This window comes from Parasteatoda tepidariorum, chromosome 1 (assembly GCF_043381705.1).
Source record: "Parasteatoda tepidariorum isolate YZ-2023 chromosome 1, CAS_Ptep_4.0, whole genome shotgun sequence".
Taxonomy (NCBI): domain Eukaryota; kingdom Metazoa; phylum Arthropoda; class Arachnida; order Araneae; family Theridiidae; genus Parasteatoda; species Parasteatoda tepidariorum.
In genome coordinates, this window is record NC_092204.1 from 72,541,922 (window position 1) to 72,558,743 (window position 16,822).

The 16,822-nt window shown below is 27.0% G+C and overlaps 1 protein-coding gene across 1 annotated transcript in view; it reads left to right on the plus strand.

Moving 5' to 3' along the window:
• The window catches only part of LOC107447977 (Bardet-Biedl syndrome 1), a 31,562-nt gene extending 15,524 nt beyond the window's left edge, over positions 1 to 16,038 (plus strand). Inside the window, exons 6-16 of the mRNA XM_016063033.3 lie at positions 1,108 to 1,149; positions 2,464 to 2,536; positions 3,378 to 3,509; positions 4,683 to 4,789; positions 5,149 to 5,269; positions 5,458 to 5,686; positions 9,180 to 9,338; positions 9,474 to 9,607; positions 11,109 to 11,243; positions 13,312 to 13,398; positions 14,042 to 16,038. Of these exons, the coding sequence (XP_015918519.1) occupies positions 1,108 to 1,149; positions 2,464 to 2,536; positions 3,378 to 3,509; positions 4,683 to 4,789; positions 5,149 to 5,269; positions 5,458 to 5,686; positions 9,180 to 9,338; positions 9,474 to 9,607; positions 11,109 to 11,243; positions 13,312 to 13,398; positions 14,042 to 14,128 (1,306 nt within the window). The 3' untranslated portion in view covers positions 14,129 to 16,038. The remainder of the gene's footprint in view (positions 1 to 1,107; positions 1,150 to 2,463; positions 2,537 to 3,377; positions 3,510 to 4,682; positions 4,790 to 5,148; positions 5,270 to 5,457; positions 5,687 to 9,179; positions 9,339 to 9,473; positions 9,608 to 11,108; positions 11,244 to 13,311; positions 13,399 to 14,041) is intronic.
• Positions 16,039 to 16,822: the final 784 nt, after the last annotated feature.

Genomic DNA, 16,822 nt, shown 5'->3' on the forward strand with positions numbered 1-16,822 from the left:
ATCCTGTTCTTAAATCTATTTTTGGCTCAACTATGCATTTAATTAAGAGCAGGACATATCTCCCTATGCTCTGTGTGGGAAAAGCTAGATTTCTTTCATAAACCAATAGTAATCCTTATCACTTCCCTTTTCCCCTCAAATATAACAAAATAGAGGGAAATTCCTTTGCTACTTTCCCTAAGATAAAAACTTAAGCACACAGTTTTTGAGTGCGATTTTGAGCTCCGCCTTTGCTAGAAAATGTCTTAAATATACTAAGTGAAGTTAATAAAATATTTTTTGCCTTCCAACTGCTATCTGCGTGGCCTAACATCACTCACCATGACTGCTACCCTTTCATATATATATATATATATGTTGCAATTAAAAATGAATATGGTTTTACTTGATTAATAATAAAAATAAAAATTAACTTTATTGCAAATTTGAGTTATTATTTCATATTTTTGAATACATTGAAATCTGAAAAAATATCTTACTATGCAAGTAAGTTTACCACTTCCCCATAATTACAACAGGTATGCTGTTTTAAATTAAAATAGGATGAAATAGTTGAATATAAAACAACTTTTTCTTAATTTTTTGATACATTATGCTGATAGTATGTTGACAAATTTTAAATACTCCTCAATAAGCCTCCTATAATCATATGTTATAAAGATTACAATTCAATTTTGAAAACCATGGAATTTTCTTCAATTATATGCTTATTGTATTTTATGTTAAGGTGATTTAGGCTCTTGTATCTTTTTAATATCCTGTATTTGTTGCATTTATGTTGCTTTATCTTTGGAAACTGTTTAAGTGATTTGGTTTCACTCAATGTATATTTGCATGTTTTAAAACAAGGATAGTTTTTATAAAATTAGCTGCAACATAATTTTGCGATTTTTTTGCAAATAGTGAACAAGTTTTCAAAAAGAATAAAAGCATCGGTAAAATAAATGCAAGTATTTCAAATTTTTAAAACATTTGAATATGTAAAAATCAAAAATTTCACTAAGGCTAGCTAATTGAGCCCCTTGACATTTTTAATTCGTAAAAATAAGTATTTTAAATGATTTATCTTATAGTAGAAACACTCAAAAATCTTTTACAAATTTTCAGAGCAGAAGTTGGAGAATCTTTCCTCACTGCTAGATCACAAAGGTAATTATGTTAATTTTTTTTAATCTGTTTTGGCTGATCCCTGGTATATGTATAAGAGAGATTGTATTATTTATGATTTTACCTTATCTGACATGACATTAAGTAGTTTGTAAAATAATAGTATTAGTAAACACAATTAGTGGTTTTAAAGCATTGATACAGTCAAACCTCGATGTATCGTTCCCACGTATTTCATTTTCATAAATATTGATTGTAGTTAAACATGCATAATTGGAGCTTTATACAGTCAAACCTTGATTAATTATTCACACGCCTTTTGTTTTCCTATATGTATTGTCTTTTTTTTACAGTCCCTTCACAAATGCTATTTTTATAATGTTAATAATGCAGATCTCTGTCTTTATCGTTCAGAAATTCTACTGGCATTTTCTAAAAATAATTAAACTAATTCGTTTTGTAAAGAAAAATAGTAACTGCTGAAGCTAAAGATGAAGAAAAAAGTGAGGAAAAAATCTCAAACATCACATTTGATATTCATGTATCAGTTGATGAAAATGTGGAAACTTGTAGTGTTGTTGGTTCAAGAAATTGTTGCAAAAATTGAAGTACAATGGGATACCGATGGAAACAATGGATTTGGCCACAACCAGGTTTGGAAGGAAGCTTTTAATATGATACTAAACTTTCTGTACTTATTGAAACTTACAGGAAAGGAACAGCAATCTGTTGCAAACGTCAAAATTTATTGCTTGAGTGATTTTGTTTTAACCAAAATTTACAAATATTTTAAATAAGTAAATATGTCTGATTCATCCTTCTTTTTTTTTTTCGTCAAAATTTTTATGTTAAGTACATAATTTTTTCAATTAAAATTTTAGACTAATTATTAAATTATTTATTTTTAAATCCATTACGTCTGTATTATTTTTCATACATTTTTATGTCACTGTTCAATATTTTAAGGTAACCTGCATTCGTCATTTTCTCATACCTATCTTTCATAATGAATGATCCCTTAAAAAACTATCAATCCAGGTTCTACTGTAATTGAAAAAAGGAATAATTGTTAAGAAATATTTGCTTGCTTTCATTGGGAAGAATAAGAAAAATTATATATAAGTAAAAATTTATCTTGACGTAACGGGTTAAAAAATTAATTTTTATTAACATAAGCTGCTGATAAGGTTTAATTTAGTGTGTACTCATATTCTCTCTAATATTTGTTCTATTTTAAAATATTGTTCATGTCATGTTCTGGTTGATTTTATTTTTTTCTATAATGTCATTTCTCTGATCACTTGCAATCACAATTTTTGCAGAGTTTTATTATCATTATTTAAATATATCTATTAGATTCTTGATGCTTGAACAAGAGGAATTGGAAGAATTCTTTCAGATTCACAAACAATTTCCCTTGAAGAAACAGGTAATTTTTTAACATTTTTATCATGATCTTAATATAACCATAAAAGTAATTGTAAATTTATTTTCTAATTTTACCTTTATTTGGTATTTTTCCAGAAATTTTGCTTAATTTTTTTATCCAAAAGTCATTTTAATAATTGCTGAAAGCAAAAAATTATATATTATTATTTATAAGTTGTACTGTCACACATAAGTTATATTGCTTTTTAAAACTACCCCTAAATTAACTTGATGCATAATAGTTTTTATATTTAATTGGATACAAACTTAAGTCAAATTATTGTTAGAAGAATTACATATTTTTAATTTCAACTCTAGATAAATAAACTTAAATCAGTGTTATTTTGTCACAGAAGTGTGAACTTCAACAATAATGGGCAAAAAATATTTACGTTTGTTTGTTTCAAATAAAAATGTTATAATATTTTTATATAGTACTGTAAAGAAATATATTTATTTTTATATTTAATTTTAAATATGGTTTTTAAGTTTTAAGGAAAAGAACCTGTTATGACCAATTTTAATCTATGCTTTATGCAGCGCTAAATAGACTTTATAATTTTAGTTATTCCTCTTGTGATATTTTTTACATAATGTAGAAAAACACTTGTTAAATATATGATCAACGTAATAGTTTGGTTCTGTTAGATAAATTTAAACTTCCAATTTTCTGAAGTTTAGTTAATTAACTTATTCATGACCCAGTCATTTCTAAAACTCTTAATACTATTGTACTGCTAATATAGAGTTATATTTACTTCAAATGGAAGGGAAAAAACATTAGAAAAGTGAAATTCTACAAATTGCATATTATGTTGATTTAATAATTTATTTTTATTTAGACTGTTGTTACATGTTTAAGTGCCATGAAAAAAAGCATGGCTGAAGAAGATGCAGTTAGTTGCTTAGTTTTAGGCACAGAAAATCAAAATGTCTATGTTCTGGAACCAGATGCTTTTACTATCCTTTCAGCAGTAAGGTTTATTGAAAATATTATTACAAAATTGAGCTTATATTGTATATTAATTTTATTAAGTGTTTTTTTTTCTTTCTTTTTTTTTGCTATTTTCGGAATGAAAAATCTGAACTTTATTAGTCTTCCAATTATTAGTTAATGTTATTTTTGTTATTAGATAATGATAGACATTTTTGTAGCATATAAGATGTATTTTAAACATTTAACATTTAATTTATATTAACATGAAGAATTGATTAAACATCAGAATGTCAGAATCTGATACTTTGTAATTCTATCACTATTTATTAAATCTGTATCATTATTCTCGTTATTCATCAGTGATGTACACCTTTATAGCATTTATTTATAACATAATTTTATGATGTTTTTTAGCATCAACAGGTAAATTGTATTAAAAATCAAATTGCAAGAAATCTTAGACTCATTGATTTTTCAATAATTAAATATATTTCTTTATTTTTGCTCTTCGTTATTGATGTATACTTTTATAGAATTCATACAATGTTTTTTTAAGGACTTGACAAATAATTAACACCAATATGGAAAATGTATTAACCCAATTCAAACTTAGCATAGAAATTTTATAAAATGTGGTACTATTTTTATCAAACTATGCTTAATACAATAATATTACAAAAAGTTTTGTGTGGAAAAAGTATTACTTTATTTAAGAAATGAAATGGTGCATAAATGATAATAAAATGCATAATGGTAATGGTGCATAAATGGTAATGGTGAATAAAATGATAATTCTTTTTATGTAACTTGCAACATTTAATCCATAATAAAAACATATGGTTAAAATTATAATTAAAATTATGGTTATAATTATGCATTTTCAAAAAGTCAAATTTGTCACTATCCATTTGAAGTTAAAATAAAAAATATTCTTTCATTTTTAATTAAATTTATTTCTTTATATTTGTTATTCATTAAAGATGTTTATTTTTATGGCATGTATATATTTTAAATCTTTTACTTACAACATACTTAACATGAAAAATCAATTCAAAATTTATGTATAAATATGTTAGATGAGTTTTCCAAATCAATCTTGCTGTGTATTTACTAATTTTATATATTCTATGAACTTCAGTTTACATTCTTTAACCTTTATTCTGAAACATGAATTAAATATTTTATTTTATTTAGATTGTAATTTTTGCAGATGTCTGTTCCAAGTGTTCCAGTATTTATGGATGTTAGTGGTTTATTTGATGTTGAGTTTAGAATAGTTGTTGCATGTCGTGATGGCTGTCTTTATATGCTCAAAAGGTATTTCAAATATATTTTATTAATTTTAAAGCGAAAGTTAAATGTATAGATTATTCAATTTTTTAAGTTTCAGTTTACATTTTTCTTCATGTATTAACATGGCAAAAAATTAGACAATAAATCCAAATGTTATTTTTTTTACTTTGAAAATGTCACTCTTCTAGCTGACATAAAAAAATTAGAAGCTATCATGATGTAATATTAATAATGTAATTGGAAGAATATAATCTTTCTTTCTAGCAAATATTCCCTGCTTAATATTTTAATTGTTTATTTTATAAATAGAACTTAAACATTAATTAATATTTTTTTAAAAATTATGTTGCATTATGACTAATCTTTTTAATATTTATTTATAGAGGTTATAAAGCAGCACGTTTTTGTGTGAAGCTCAAGTCTCAATGTGTTGGTCTTCAGCGTGTCAATAACAATATTATTGTTGGAACCATGGATGATAAACTTAGTAGTTATAACAGCAAGGTATTAAGATGAAATTTTTCTGTTAATTTAATTCTTCTCTGCTTTTAATATCATTAAATAAACTGTAAGTATTTTTAAGCAGATCTTTGTATATTTGTGAATTTTATTATATCTAGAATTGCAGAGAACTTTTTATTTTTAATTTTTTTTTATCATCTTTTGTTTGCTTTCATCCTAACTTTTGTAAGGGGAAATGCTTATGGAGTTTACAGTTACCAAGTAATGTTGTAACTATCGAAGCTGTGGATATAATGCAAATGGGCATTCGTTTAGTGGCAGTAGCACTTGGTAATGGAATTGTCCAGTTTTATCAAGACAAGTTCCTGGTGGATGTTTTAGTTGCTGAAGATGTAGTGTCTGCCATTCGATTTGGAAGATTCGGTCGAGAAGATAATTCATTAGTTATGTGTATGAGAGGTTAGTGAGAAATTTTTGTGAATCAATTTAATATGTTTTCATTTAAAATATAAGTTATTTCATCATAATAAAATAAGTATCTAAATATTTTAAATTATTTTATGCTGATATTTAACATACGTGAAACATTATTTTAATTTTTTTACACAGTCATAAAGTGATTATTTGTCAGTTTAGTCTTAAAAACCAGAGTTAAGTGAAATTTGTCAAATTGAAGTTATTGTCTTAGAAAAAAACTGGTGGCACCTTCAAATTATAATAGTTTTTCATAGTCATATTATTTGAAATGCATACACAAAATACATAGAGATCCTACTATTTTACAATATGTTTCACTTGTTAGAATGTAAAATTTAGAACTGTTTGAAATATGTAATTAAACATTTTATCAATTTTAAAAACAATTGTTTTTTATTTGATTTAGTTTATTTTCAATGGTATAACATTTTGCTTACTACCTGCAGAGTCTCAGCTGACGGTAGAGAAGTTATTCAATTTTTAAGAATACACATGCAATTTTGTTTAATACCTACGTGCTTTAATTTTATGGTTTTAAAAATTCAGCATCTTAATCAAGCATTTGAAGACAAAAATGGAATAGATGAAGACATTGTTTTTTTTATCCAGCATCAAAATAAACTCAATACTTTTTCTACACAACACATTTATTATTGGCTAAACTTAACTATTATTCATGCTCTTTTCAAGACAGCTCTCTATTCAACTATTATTCATGCTCTTTCTGACACTGATAGCGTAAATCTATGTGAGATAGTGTTAAAAATCATGAATCAAAAAAGTTTGGTGTATACCGCTATTTTAATTCTGTAAACCAGCATCACATCATTATCAAAGAGAAACAGAATGCTGAGATTTTGTTGAATTTGTTATGTTTGTCTGTTGTATTAAAACAACTGTGTCAACTATTTTTGTGAATCTAATGCTTAATAAATTTATATCCTTCAACTCAATGCATATCTTCCAATGCATAAATTTATATCCTTCCTACCTTATTATGATTGGCTTTTTTTCCACTTTCACAACGTCTCACACACTGTTTCTATACCTTAATTCCCTTTTGCTACAAAAAAGAGGAAAAAAAAACATTTTAGCTACTTTTAATTTAATTACAGGGTTCCCACGGTCCTTGAGAGTCCTTGAAAGTCCTTGAATTTTTTTTTGCTAAATTTAGGTCCTTGAAAGTGCTTGAAAAACGTCTTAGGTCCTTGAAAAACTTGATAGGTCCTTGAATTTGTCCAATACTGCCGGCGACCCTTTTTATAAAACACCCGCGGATCTTTCTCGTTCTTTCTGTTTTGTTCCCGAGCTCTCTCACGTGGTTTTTAACGCCACCGTTTCTAACCGGGCCTAGCGTCTTGGTGTCTGCCAAGCGCGCGGAGCACAGCAGACAATCAATGCGTTCGGGGCGAGACTCCACTTCATCTTCTGTCGCATATGCTTAGATCTTCTTTTTTCTTATCGAAACTGGAATACTCTCGAATTTCGTAACAATATGTACCTTGTAGTTTTCAATAAATTTGCCGTTTTACCATCCGCACTTGTCCTTACGTTTGCGTCATTTCAAAACTTTATTGTAAAGCGTATTCGCAAAGGCACGGCTTCGTATTTGTGTTATGTAGTTTAGACTAGTTATGCCTGGGAAGTGCTATTTTAATCCCCAATGGATGGATAATCAAGCTTATAAAGAATGGATTTTATCGATGCCCGAAAAGAAGTTCAGAGCCAAGTGCCGATTATGCATGAAGGAGATCGATATCGCGAAAATGGAAGAATCTGCTCTGAAATCACACATGAAAGAAAGGTAAAACAAAAAAGCAGTCTCATGCCCTGAGTTCTCTTTTTCCAAAGACATCAACATCTAATTCATCTGGTGTAAATACTCCTTCAACATCGTGTGCCCCATGTGAAACAGAAACTTTAGTGGCCGAGGTAACATTGTCTTCTTATCTGGTCAAAAGGAATGTGCTTGATGCTGAAATTCTCTGGAGTCTGAAGTGCATCACTAGTAATTATTCATGTAACTCCTGTGAAGGGATTAGTAAATTGTTCTCCAAAATGTTTGCTGATAGCTGTATAGCGAGACAATTTTTTTGTAGTGCCACAAAGTGAGCCTATTTGGGCTCCTTTGGATTGGCACTATACTTCAAAGGGATTCTTATAAATGAGCTGAAGAATGTTGATTGCTACACTGTACTCTTTGATGAGACGTTAAATCAGTCTCTACAATCTAAGCAGATGGACATTATGGTAAGGAATTGATAATAAAGTTTGCACTAAGTATCTTACCTCCCAATTTATGGGTCATGGAACTGCAGAAAATATTTTGTCCTCTTTTTACAAATGCATGGATGATGGTTAAAAGCTCTCTAAAATACTTCAATTATCCATGGATGGACCCTATGTCAATTGGAAATTCTATTAGAAGCTTCAGTGTGAATTAAAAGAGAAATATTCCCACCAGGTCATATTCATTGGCAGTTGTGGATTACACATAACGAATAATGCTTTTAAACATGGTGAAAATGGGATATGTTCCTTCTAATTTTTATTTTCAGAAAGAATTGTTGCTGCATAACATTTAGAGAAGGTTGTGTAAATTATGGATGAATAATTTCAGAAACGATGTTTAATAGAGGAGAGGAGGGGGTTATGGAATAGTCATGGAATATGGAATACCTAAGATTTAGCTCTGTCTTTCATGCAGCCTTCACATGGAAATACACAGGATTAAAGGATTTCACCATTAACACCTCATTACCATTAGTTATAGATTGTGCTGAAAATGATTTTGTGAATTAATATGTAAAACCAGTAGGGTTGTTTTTAAAAAAATATAAATTTTAGTCCATAATACATATACTCTCTTCTCTCTATATAGGCAAAGCATTTAGGTATTATATTTGAAATTAATTATTGCCACAACAAGCATTGTTGCTTCTAGTAAAATAGAAGAGAATAATTTTTAAAATTGGTCTTAGATTAAGGTCCTTGAAAATTTTGTTGAGGTCCTTGAAAAGTCCTGGAAAGTCCTTGAATTTCAATCTCATCATAGAGTGGGAACCCTGAATTAACAAATTCTTCAATTTTGAAATTTTAAATACCAAAGAATGTTGTACTTAAAATCTAAAGCCATAAAGAAAGCCATCTAAAGCCATTAAGCCATAAAATTTAAACTCCTTATAAGTTTTGTACAATATTCCTTAAAATTGCATTTATGAAAATCAATATTCAAAAAGTCTGTTCTTTTTAAAGTTAAAAACTTTAAATGCATTTATGCATATAAATAGAAATTAATGTAAGTGTAAAGGAAACCAAGAGTTAATTTAACAAAAAATATTTTAAGCTATTTGACCTTTTTAAACTAAGTTTTTTAACTTTTAAAGTCTGCAAATATTAGGCCTGTCACAATGGTTTTACCAATTAATCAATCATAATATTAGATATTTATAAACTATATTTAATATTTTTTCAGGAGGAGGCTTATCTGTAAAAATATTAAAACGAACAGCAAAGTTTGAGAGCCAAGACTACTCTAATTTAGCTTTAGACTTGCAAAACACAAAATTAAATTTGCCTAAAAAGACCAAATTATTTGTGGATCAAACCATGAGAGAACGAGAACACTCAATAAGTAAGTCAGAAAATTATAAAATTTTTGAAATAATTTTAATCAAACAATTATCTTTATGTACCGTAAGCAAATAAGATGTGTATTATTTTTTTATGTATTAATTTTATTTTAAAGTATGCATTTGTATCTTCCTAGTAATGCACCGTGCTTTTCAACACGATTTGTATCGACTTCGTCTTACAACTTCTAGAGCCTATGCAAATGCTCTTACATCAAGTCAAAACCCAGTGTCTTATGGAGCTATTGATCCTTTGAAATTGTCTGCACAAGTATGAAACACTATTTCAAATTTGATTTCAAAATTTAATAATAATGATATATTATGGTTTAATATTCTTTTTTTAACCTATAAATAGATATTTGATGTTTTTATAGCAAAAGATTTTTTTCAATAACCATGGCAAAAGCTAAGTTCCAATTATAGGTGATATTTTAAATATTTGTTTCTTATTAAATATTTAAATTTGCATAAGTTGACTAGACATGCATATTTTTATTTATTGAAATCTAAATGTAAGTTGTTAAATAAATATAAAATCAAAAAGCACGTTATAAAAATATCTTTTTTTTTACATTTAATGCTGATGACAGCTGAAGATATCTTAATCTTTTTTTAATTGAGGGTTATATCATGTAATTTGTTTGTCCAATAAGAAATAGTCAGCATGAGCATGAGTCATTTGATACTATGTCATTTGGAATGAGGATAATCCTTTATATAATTAGATTATCAACCATTTTTAATAATAGTAGTTCTCTCTTTATATATGGAAAGTAATACACTTAAATCTGTCCAGGAAAGTAATATATTCTTATTTGTTTCACTACAAATTTTCGAAAAATTTCAAAATAGGCTTGTAAGGTTCTTTTATTCTTTAATGGATCTGCTTACAATGTAATGAATTAGAAAGATTATTCTATATATTTTTTAACAACTATATAAATTATTGCATTATGTTTCCTTAGAGATTCCTATTAATTGTATGTAAGTATGCTTTTGCTTGTAGAGACCAAAAATCTGTTTCGTTTTTAAGAATTAAAAGCAATGAATTATTTTGTAGAATGTTATACAAGTTTGCTAATATATCCTGTGTAACCTGCTCTAGTCTAACATCTTTTGATCAAAAAAAAAAAAAAAATGAATTGCATAAGCTTATGTGGTGCTACTTTGTGTTATGTTATATTAAAATTAGTTTGTATATTGCTTAAAGTAACACATATTAACTGTCAATAGTTTAATTTTTAACAGATAGTCTAGAAATTCATTACAAATTAACTTGGAGACAAAATGCGACCGAATTTGTTCCCTTAGTGATGACCATACAATACTTCAAATTATAAAAACAAAAATGTAATTCAAAAAAAAATTCATAATGAATAATTCACTTTAAATAATTTTTCTTGAATAATAAAAACGCTTTGAATAATTTTTGAAATCTTTTTTCTTCTGGTATTTATTTATTTTCAGGAGTCTTTTATCATAGTACGTATGTTTGGTACAATGTTAAATAGATTAAGTATATGTTACCGCAATAATAGAATGATGATTTTTAACAGCACACTTGAAACATATAAATAATTTTATTTTGATATGAGTGTTTTATTGCATGCTCTATTTTCCATGACTCTAATAATTACAAAATTGGGCTATTGTTGGTAATAACTGGTTCTGTTAGTGTTATAATGGAACTTTTAAAAACAGCTGTAAGTTTAATTTATAGATTTTGTAAGTGAACTTCATATTGTTATGTATTTGAATTCTTTAATTAGGTTCAAGGTTTGGGACCCAAATTCATCCTACATCTTGAATTACAGAATACTTCAAGGAATAAACCATCCATAAATCTGTTTTTGACTTTCCACTGTGATGCACGTATTTACAAAATTCAAAAAACATTTATTCCGGTATGTAAAACACTCACAGTATAATTTCATAGTGTTAATTATGGACTGAATTTTCTTTTATAAGTTCTTTTTATCCTTTTTATAGAATTTTAAAAAATATATTTGACCATACAATGAGTCTCTAAAATAACATTATTTATTTACTCGATAAAACTCTAAATATATGATGAGAAATTTACACTGGAGAACAATCCTTTATCTTGCCTAATTGGGGTGTGAGGATTTTAAATCTGAAATTAGTTCTGCTCCTAAAGCTACAAATATTTTTTTAAATATTTTTCGTCTATTTTTGACAAAATGTACAAGTTTCAAAACGTTGTTGCATAAATATTATGACAAACTCTTAAGGGAGTTAGTGAACATCATCAGGATTAAATGTCGTCGAACACAGCTGGGGGGGGGGTGCTTCCATATTATGACCTGTTCAGAAACACACAAAGAAACAGTTCATAATGAAAAACGTAGCTATCGGCATTTGACAAAATGTCCAGGCATGGGTTTCTATGCACTTTAAATCCTGATGATGCACCCTAACTTATCTAAAAGTTTAAGCAATCCTCTGTTATATTTATAACGTTTTTAAACTTGTACAATACAACAAAAAATAAACTAAAAATTTAATTAAAAAAAACTTTGAGAGAGAAACAGATTGCATATTTAAAATCAAAATATTCACAATCCATGCAACAGAAAACAAGAAAAAATTAGTTCTCCAGTGTTGTTATTCATAAAGTACCCTTACAAAGGGGTTTTAATATCAACATCCAACATTGCTGCTGAATTACTTTTTTAAACAAATCTATATAATAGGTTGATCCCAAATGATTAAAAAAAAATAGAAATTTATATTGGAGAAAAGGGATTAGATTCTATATCAAAGTGTTTAGTATCAAGAAATGCTACAGTGTGATATTAAACACAATTATCCCTTTAAGCATGGATATCAGAATTTATGAACAAATTGTATTTAATTAACACAAAACTTGTGGATTTGAGTTAAATTCACATTTTGAATTGCAGCTGTAGTTCTTTAACTCTTCGACATTTTGCATAACTTTTACTAAAATTTTAAGTCCTTAAAATTTTATGTAAATTTCGAAGAAAGCATTAGTTGGTAATATTTAAGTTAGTGGCAAATTCTGGATTGTTTTGTACAAATCATCATAAAAAATGTGTCCAAATTTTGTCTTGAAATTAAATTAGATGTCTGCACTAACTTATGGTAGACATGAAGGTGATGTATCAATAATTCAATAAGTGCCTACGATTTCAAACTAAATTGCCATAAGCTGCATGCATATAAAAATAATTGTTTTTAAATTATTGAAATTACTTTCTGAAATTTGCATCGATCCTTTTATATTTTCATCTGAGACTTCATGTTTGTAGGCAGTGATTTCGAATGTGTTCAATTATATATGCAGTGAACAAAAAAATAAACGGACTTTATTGAGTCCTAGAATGTGATCAGATCTTCACATTTTAGGACTCAATAACGGTTCAAGGAGCTGACCTCAAACTTGCTATATAATTAGTGCAGACTAAAAAGTTGTAGTTTTAAAATTCAATTTTACAGGAATTATTTGATCAATTTCACTCAAATTTTGCCGTTTAAAATTTCATTCTTTAAAAGTGATGTAAAAATTTATATGCCTTAAAATTCAAAATTAGTTTGATTATTACTAAATAAAATAATTAAAAAACATCTATATTAAAAGTTATTTTTGTATGCAATTACTTTTGTATAAACAAATTTTTTAATTGTATGTAAAAATTATTCAATTCATTGGAAAAGTTCTCGAGATATGACGAAATACGCACAAAGTAAAATTAACATTAAGGTTTTATACCACTCTCCTGTCCAAACTTTTAGGACCATATTACCCTTTTGGAGTATTAAGATTGAATCCTAATACATGAAGATCCGATCATTAGATCATAAGTTATTTAAAGTGGTTTATTTTTTATTTTGCGCACTGTACATAGATACAAAAATTTTTTTACAATTGTTGACATTCTCTTACAATTTTAATATTGATCTCAATAACTTTTACAATTTGTTTTTTAGATATCCTTTTTAGCTCCTGGCTTACCTTATACTTTTATGACACCTGTTGAATGTGTTAGTGAAATGAATATATCTGACATCATTAAAGTAAGAACAACATTATTTTATTCATATTGTTTGAGTTTTAAATGAAAAATATCTGATGTTATGCATATTTTATCTTCATGCATTTTTAATAAAAGTTTTAATCTTTTAACTTTCAAATAATGTAAGCAGGTATACCTTTGTTGAACAATGTTTCTTCTCTAATTAACTTAGAGGACACAGATTTATTTTATGTGAAAGCAACCATGTTCTATTTAAAAAGTTTGGAATAGATAATTAAAAGATCAGGAGAAGGGCTTTTCTTGCAAATTATATTCTAAATATGTTCTTATTGCTCTTTATTTCGAACTATATTCAGGGATGAAAGTACCAGTTAGTAAAAAAAGGTGAATTCTACATAAACGCAATCAAACATTATGAAATTAATAAATGTATGGAGCTTAAAAAGCTTTGAAAAAAGCTGAATTCAGAGTAAAAGCTGAAAACTTTCATGCCTGTATATTATTGATAATATTAGTTTTTCATATTACTTATTGGTTGCCAACTTACATATGATATTTACAGTTATGTATTTCTATGCTATTGACTTTTCTATCCTTTTAAGATACTGTAAAATTGTACTGTAATTTCAATTTTTATTTATGTTTTTGAATTTAGATCATTCAGTTTTTTTCCTCTTTTTTAGGTGTTTGTTTTAAAACAAGGTCAGAATATTCCTATTATAACAGCAATGATAAATATGCCAGTCAGCGAAGGGTTTCAACCTATTTAATTATCAAAATAAAATTCTGCACAACACATTTTTAAAATGCATGCTTTTATGAAGCATTTTGGTTTGACGTACAAATCTTTTGAGAGTTGCAAATACTGAAAACTGTTTAATTATATAATAATGTGTAGTTTTTAGAAAAGTAATGGGGCAGATTTATTTCCATGTGAATTTTGTATACTTTTTAATCGACTGGCGGTTTGGCAAACCAGCAAAATTAGGAGAATGTTTTTCCACAAAAAACTAATAACATGGCAAAACCGTTTTGCTATGCGAAGAAGACTGCAGGTTAAAAAAATGACTTTTTATGTGCAGAACCGTTAGTGGGTTAATCTTTATTTATCTATTTTTTATAGCTAGTCATTTTTAACTATGTTTGCTATTTTTACTTATTTGAATTTTTTTAGCTTATTACAGAAATAGATCTGCAACGTAAAATGTTTTATTTAAGAACGGCTACTTCTTTAAAAAATGTTTTGTTAAAGTGTTTTAGAAAGATGTCTGTCAGGCAAGTTATTCAATCTTTTCAAATATTTCCCAATTTAATTTCAACACAACAAAAAGAAAGAAGTTATAATATACAAAGAAATACACTGGAATGTAACATTGTATATAACTTTAACTTAATAACTTTTTATTGTAATAAGTTTTTGAAAAGTACCTTCCTCTACAGTTTTGTAAATGTTCCTTTTCTCATATTTTACAATGTTTTCGATCATTTCTTTTATTTATGCTGGTGCCTTAGATTTAATATCATGTAAAGTATCCATTATAAGGTCTAATGTTGGGTGAAAATAATCAATTATTTTTAACATTACATTAAAATGTGATATATAAAATAGTGTGAAATTATAAAAACTGTGATATTGTACTGTGTATATATAAAAAAATCAGATTTCAACATACTACGACTCAATCTTACCGAATTGAGGGGTGACCTCAAATATGCTCATTAGTTAGTGCTGATGACATGTGAAACGTACTTCCTCCGAATAAACATACCTTTTTTGATGGATTTGGTTCTCTAAGTTCTAAAACATAGCGAGTAACTGCAATCTGAGAAATATGGTCTTGATAATTAGATGAGGAGTGCGATTTATAGTTTGGACCCCTTATTCTTAATTTTACTTCTTGTGTATTTCGCCATATTTAGAAAACTTATGAAGCGAATTGAGAAAAATTTATACACAAATATAAAATTCATTTATCCAAAGATAATTCCATGCAAAAAATTTGGATACTTTACAATTTAAAATGATATTGACTATTATTAAATAATAAAAAACAGTAAATAATTAATAAAAATTATTTTTTACATGGAATTATCTTTATATAAACATATGTTATATTTGTGTCTAAAATTTTTCAATTCGCTTAAAAGGTTTGAGATATGAAGAAATATGTTAGAAGTAAAAGGGCTCCACACTTTCTATTGCTCTCCTGACCAAAGTATCGGGACCATATTTCCCAGATTGAGTCTACTCCCTATATTTTGATGGTCAGGAGTCTATGTCCATCAGAAAACGGCATTTAATTAAGGAAAAAGTACGTTTTGTGTCTGAATTTGTAACCTCAAATATCATCTTCACTAACTAATGACTATGTATGTCATCCTCTCAAACCATGAAGATTGAGTCCTAGCAAGTGAAAAATCTGATTATAAAATCAAAAGTGATCTGATTATTAGATCAGAATTCTTTTTTTTGCGCATTATACACCATCTTGCATAAATAAATACCTTTTAATGGTATAATATTAGAAAAAAATTTAAAAATCATTTTTGTAATGTACATCTCACACAGATATTTCATTAAATATTCACTAACAAGATAAAAATTTGTGATAGAAAATTTTAAATGAATACAAATAGATGTGCAAGTAATTTATTGAAAATAAATATTTTTCACAAGCAATGTTGTACATTGTGTTTGCATTGAATTTTTATTTTAATTATTTATGTATGGGAAAATACAATTTTGATAAGAATTATTTAATCTTTATTTTTGGCCAATATAATATGGCATAGAAGCGTTAATTTCTAAAATGACTAGATTTAGTTTAATACAAATATTAAAAGAGCAAAAGCATTAAAGAGTAAAATATCAAAGAAAAGTGCATTTCTTTAATTACTTACTCTGTTCATTTTAAAAAGAAAAATATTACAAGTTTTCATACAAGAAAATAATAAATAAATCCTTAAAGCATCTTAAAAACATAACTTAAAATATATTGTGAGCAGAAAAAGGGAACACATAGTAACTGTATATACACATATAGATACACTGAAAAATGATTGACATCCAAACTTTATAAGCTTTCATAAACTTTGTTGTAAACAGACAAACATGAAATTTGTCAAATTAAATTGTGCAAAAATATGTAAATTAAGCAAGACTCATACATAAAAGTTTCACATTTAATGTAAAAAAGCTGTAAAATAAAATAATCATTAAGATAAATTTATTATTAATAAAATTCAAATACATTGATATAGTTTATCTATCTCAAGACTCATGAAATGTTTCCACGAAATTATAATAATTGAAAAATACAGTTCTCTACACATTTTATTTAAAATGTGAATTGACGCTAAAATTTGCTTCTTTCATTTTTAAAGATTAATCAAGAACAATAGATGTTCACCAACATTATTTGATATTTAACCAATTTTTAAGAAGTCTTCAAAGTGTATATTAA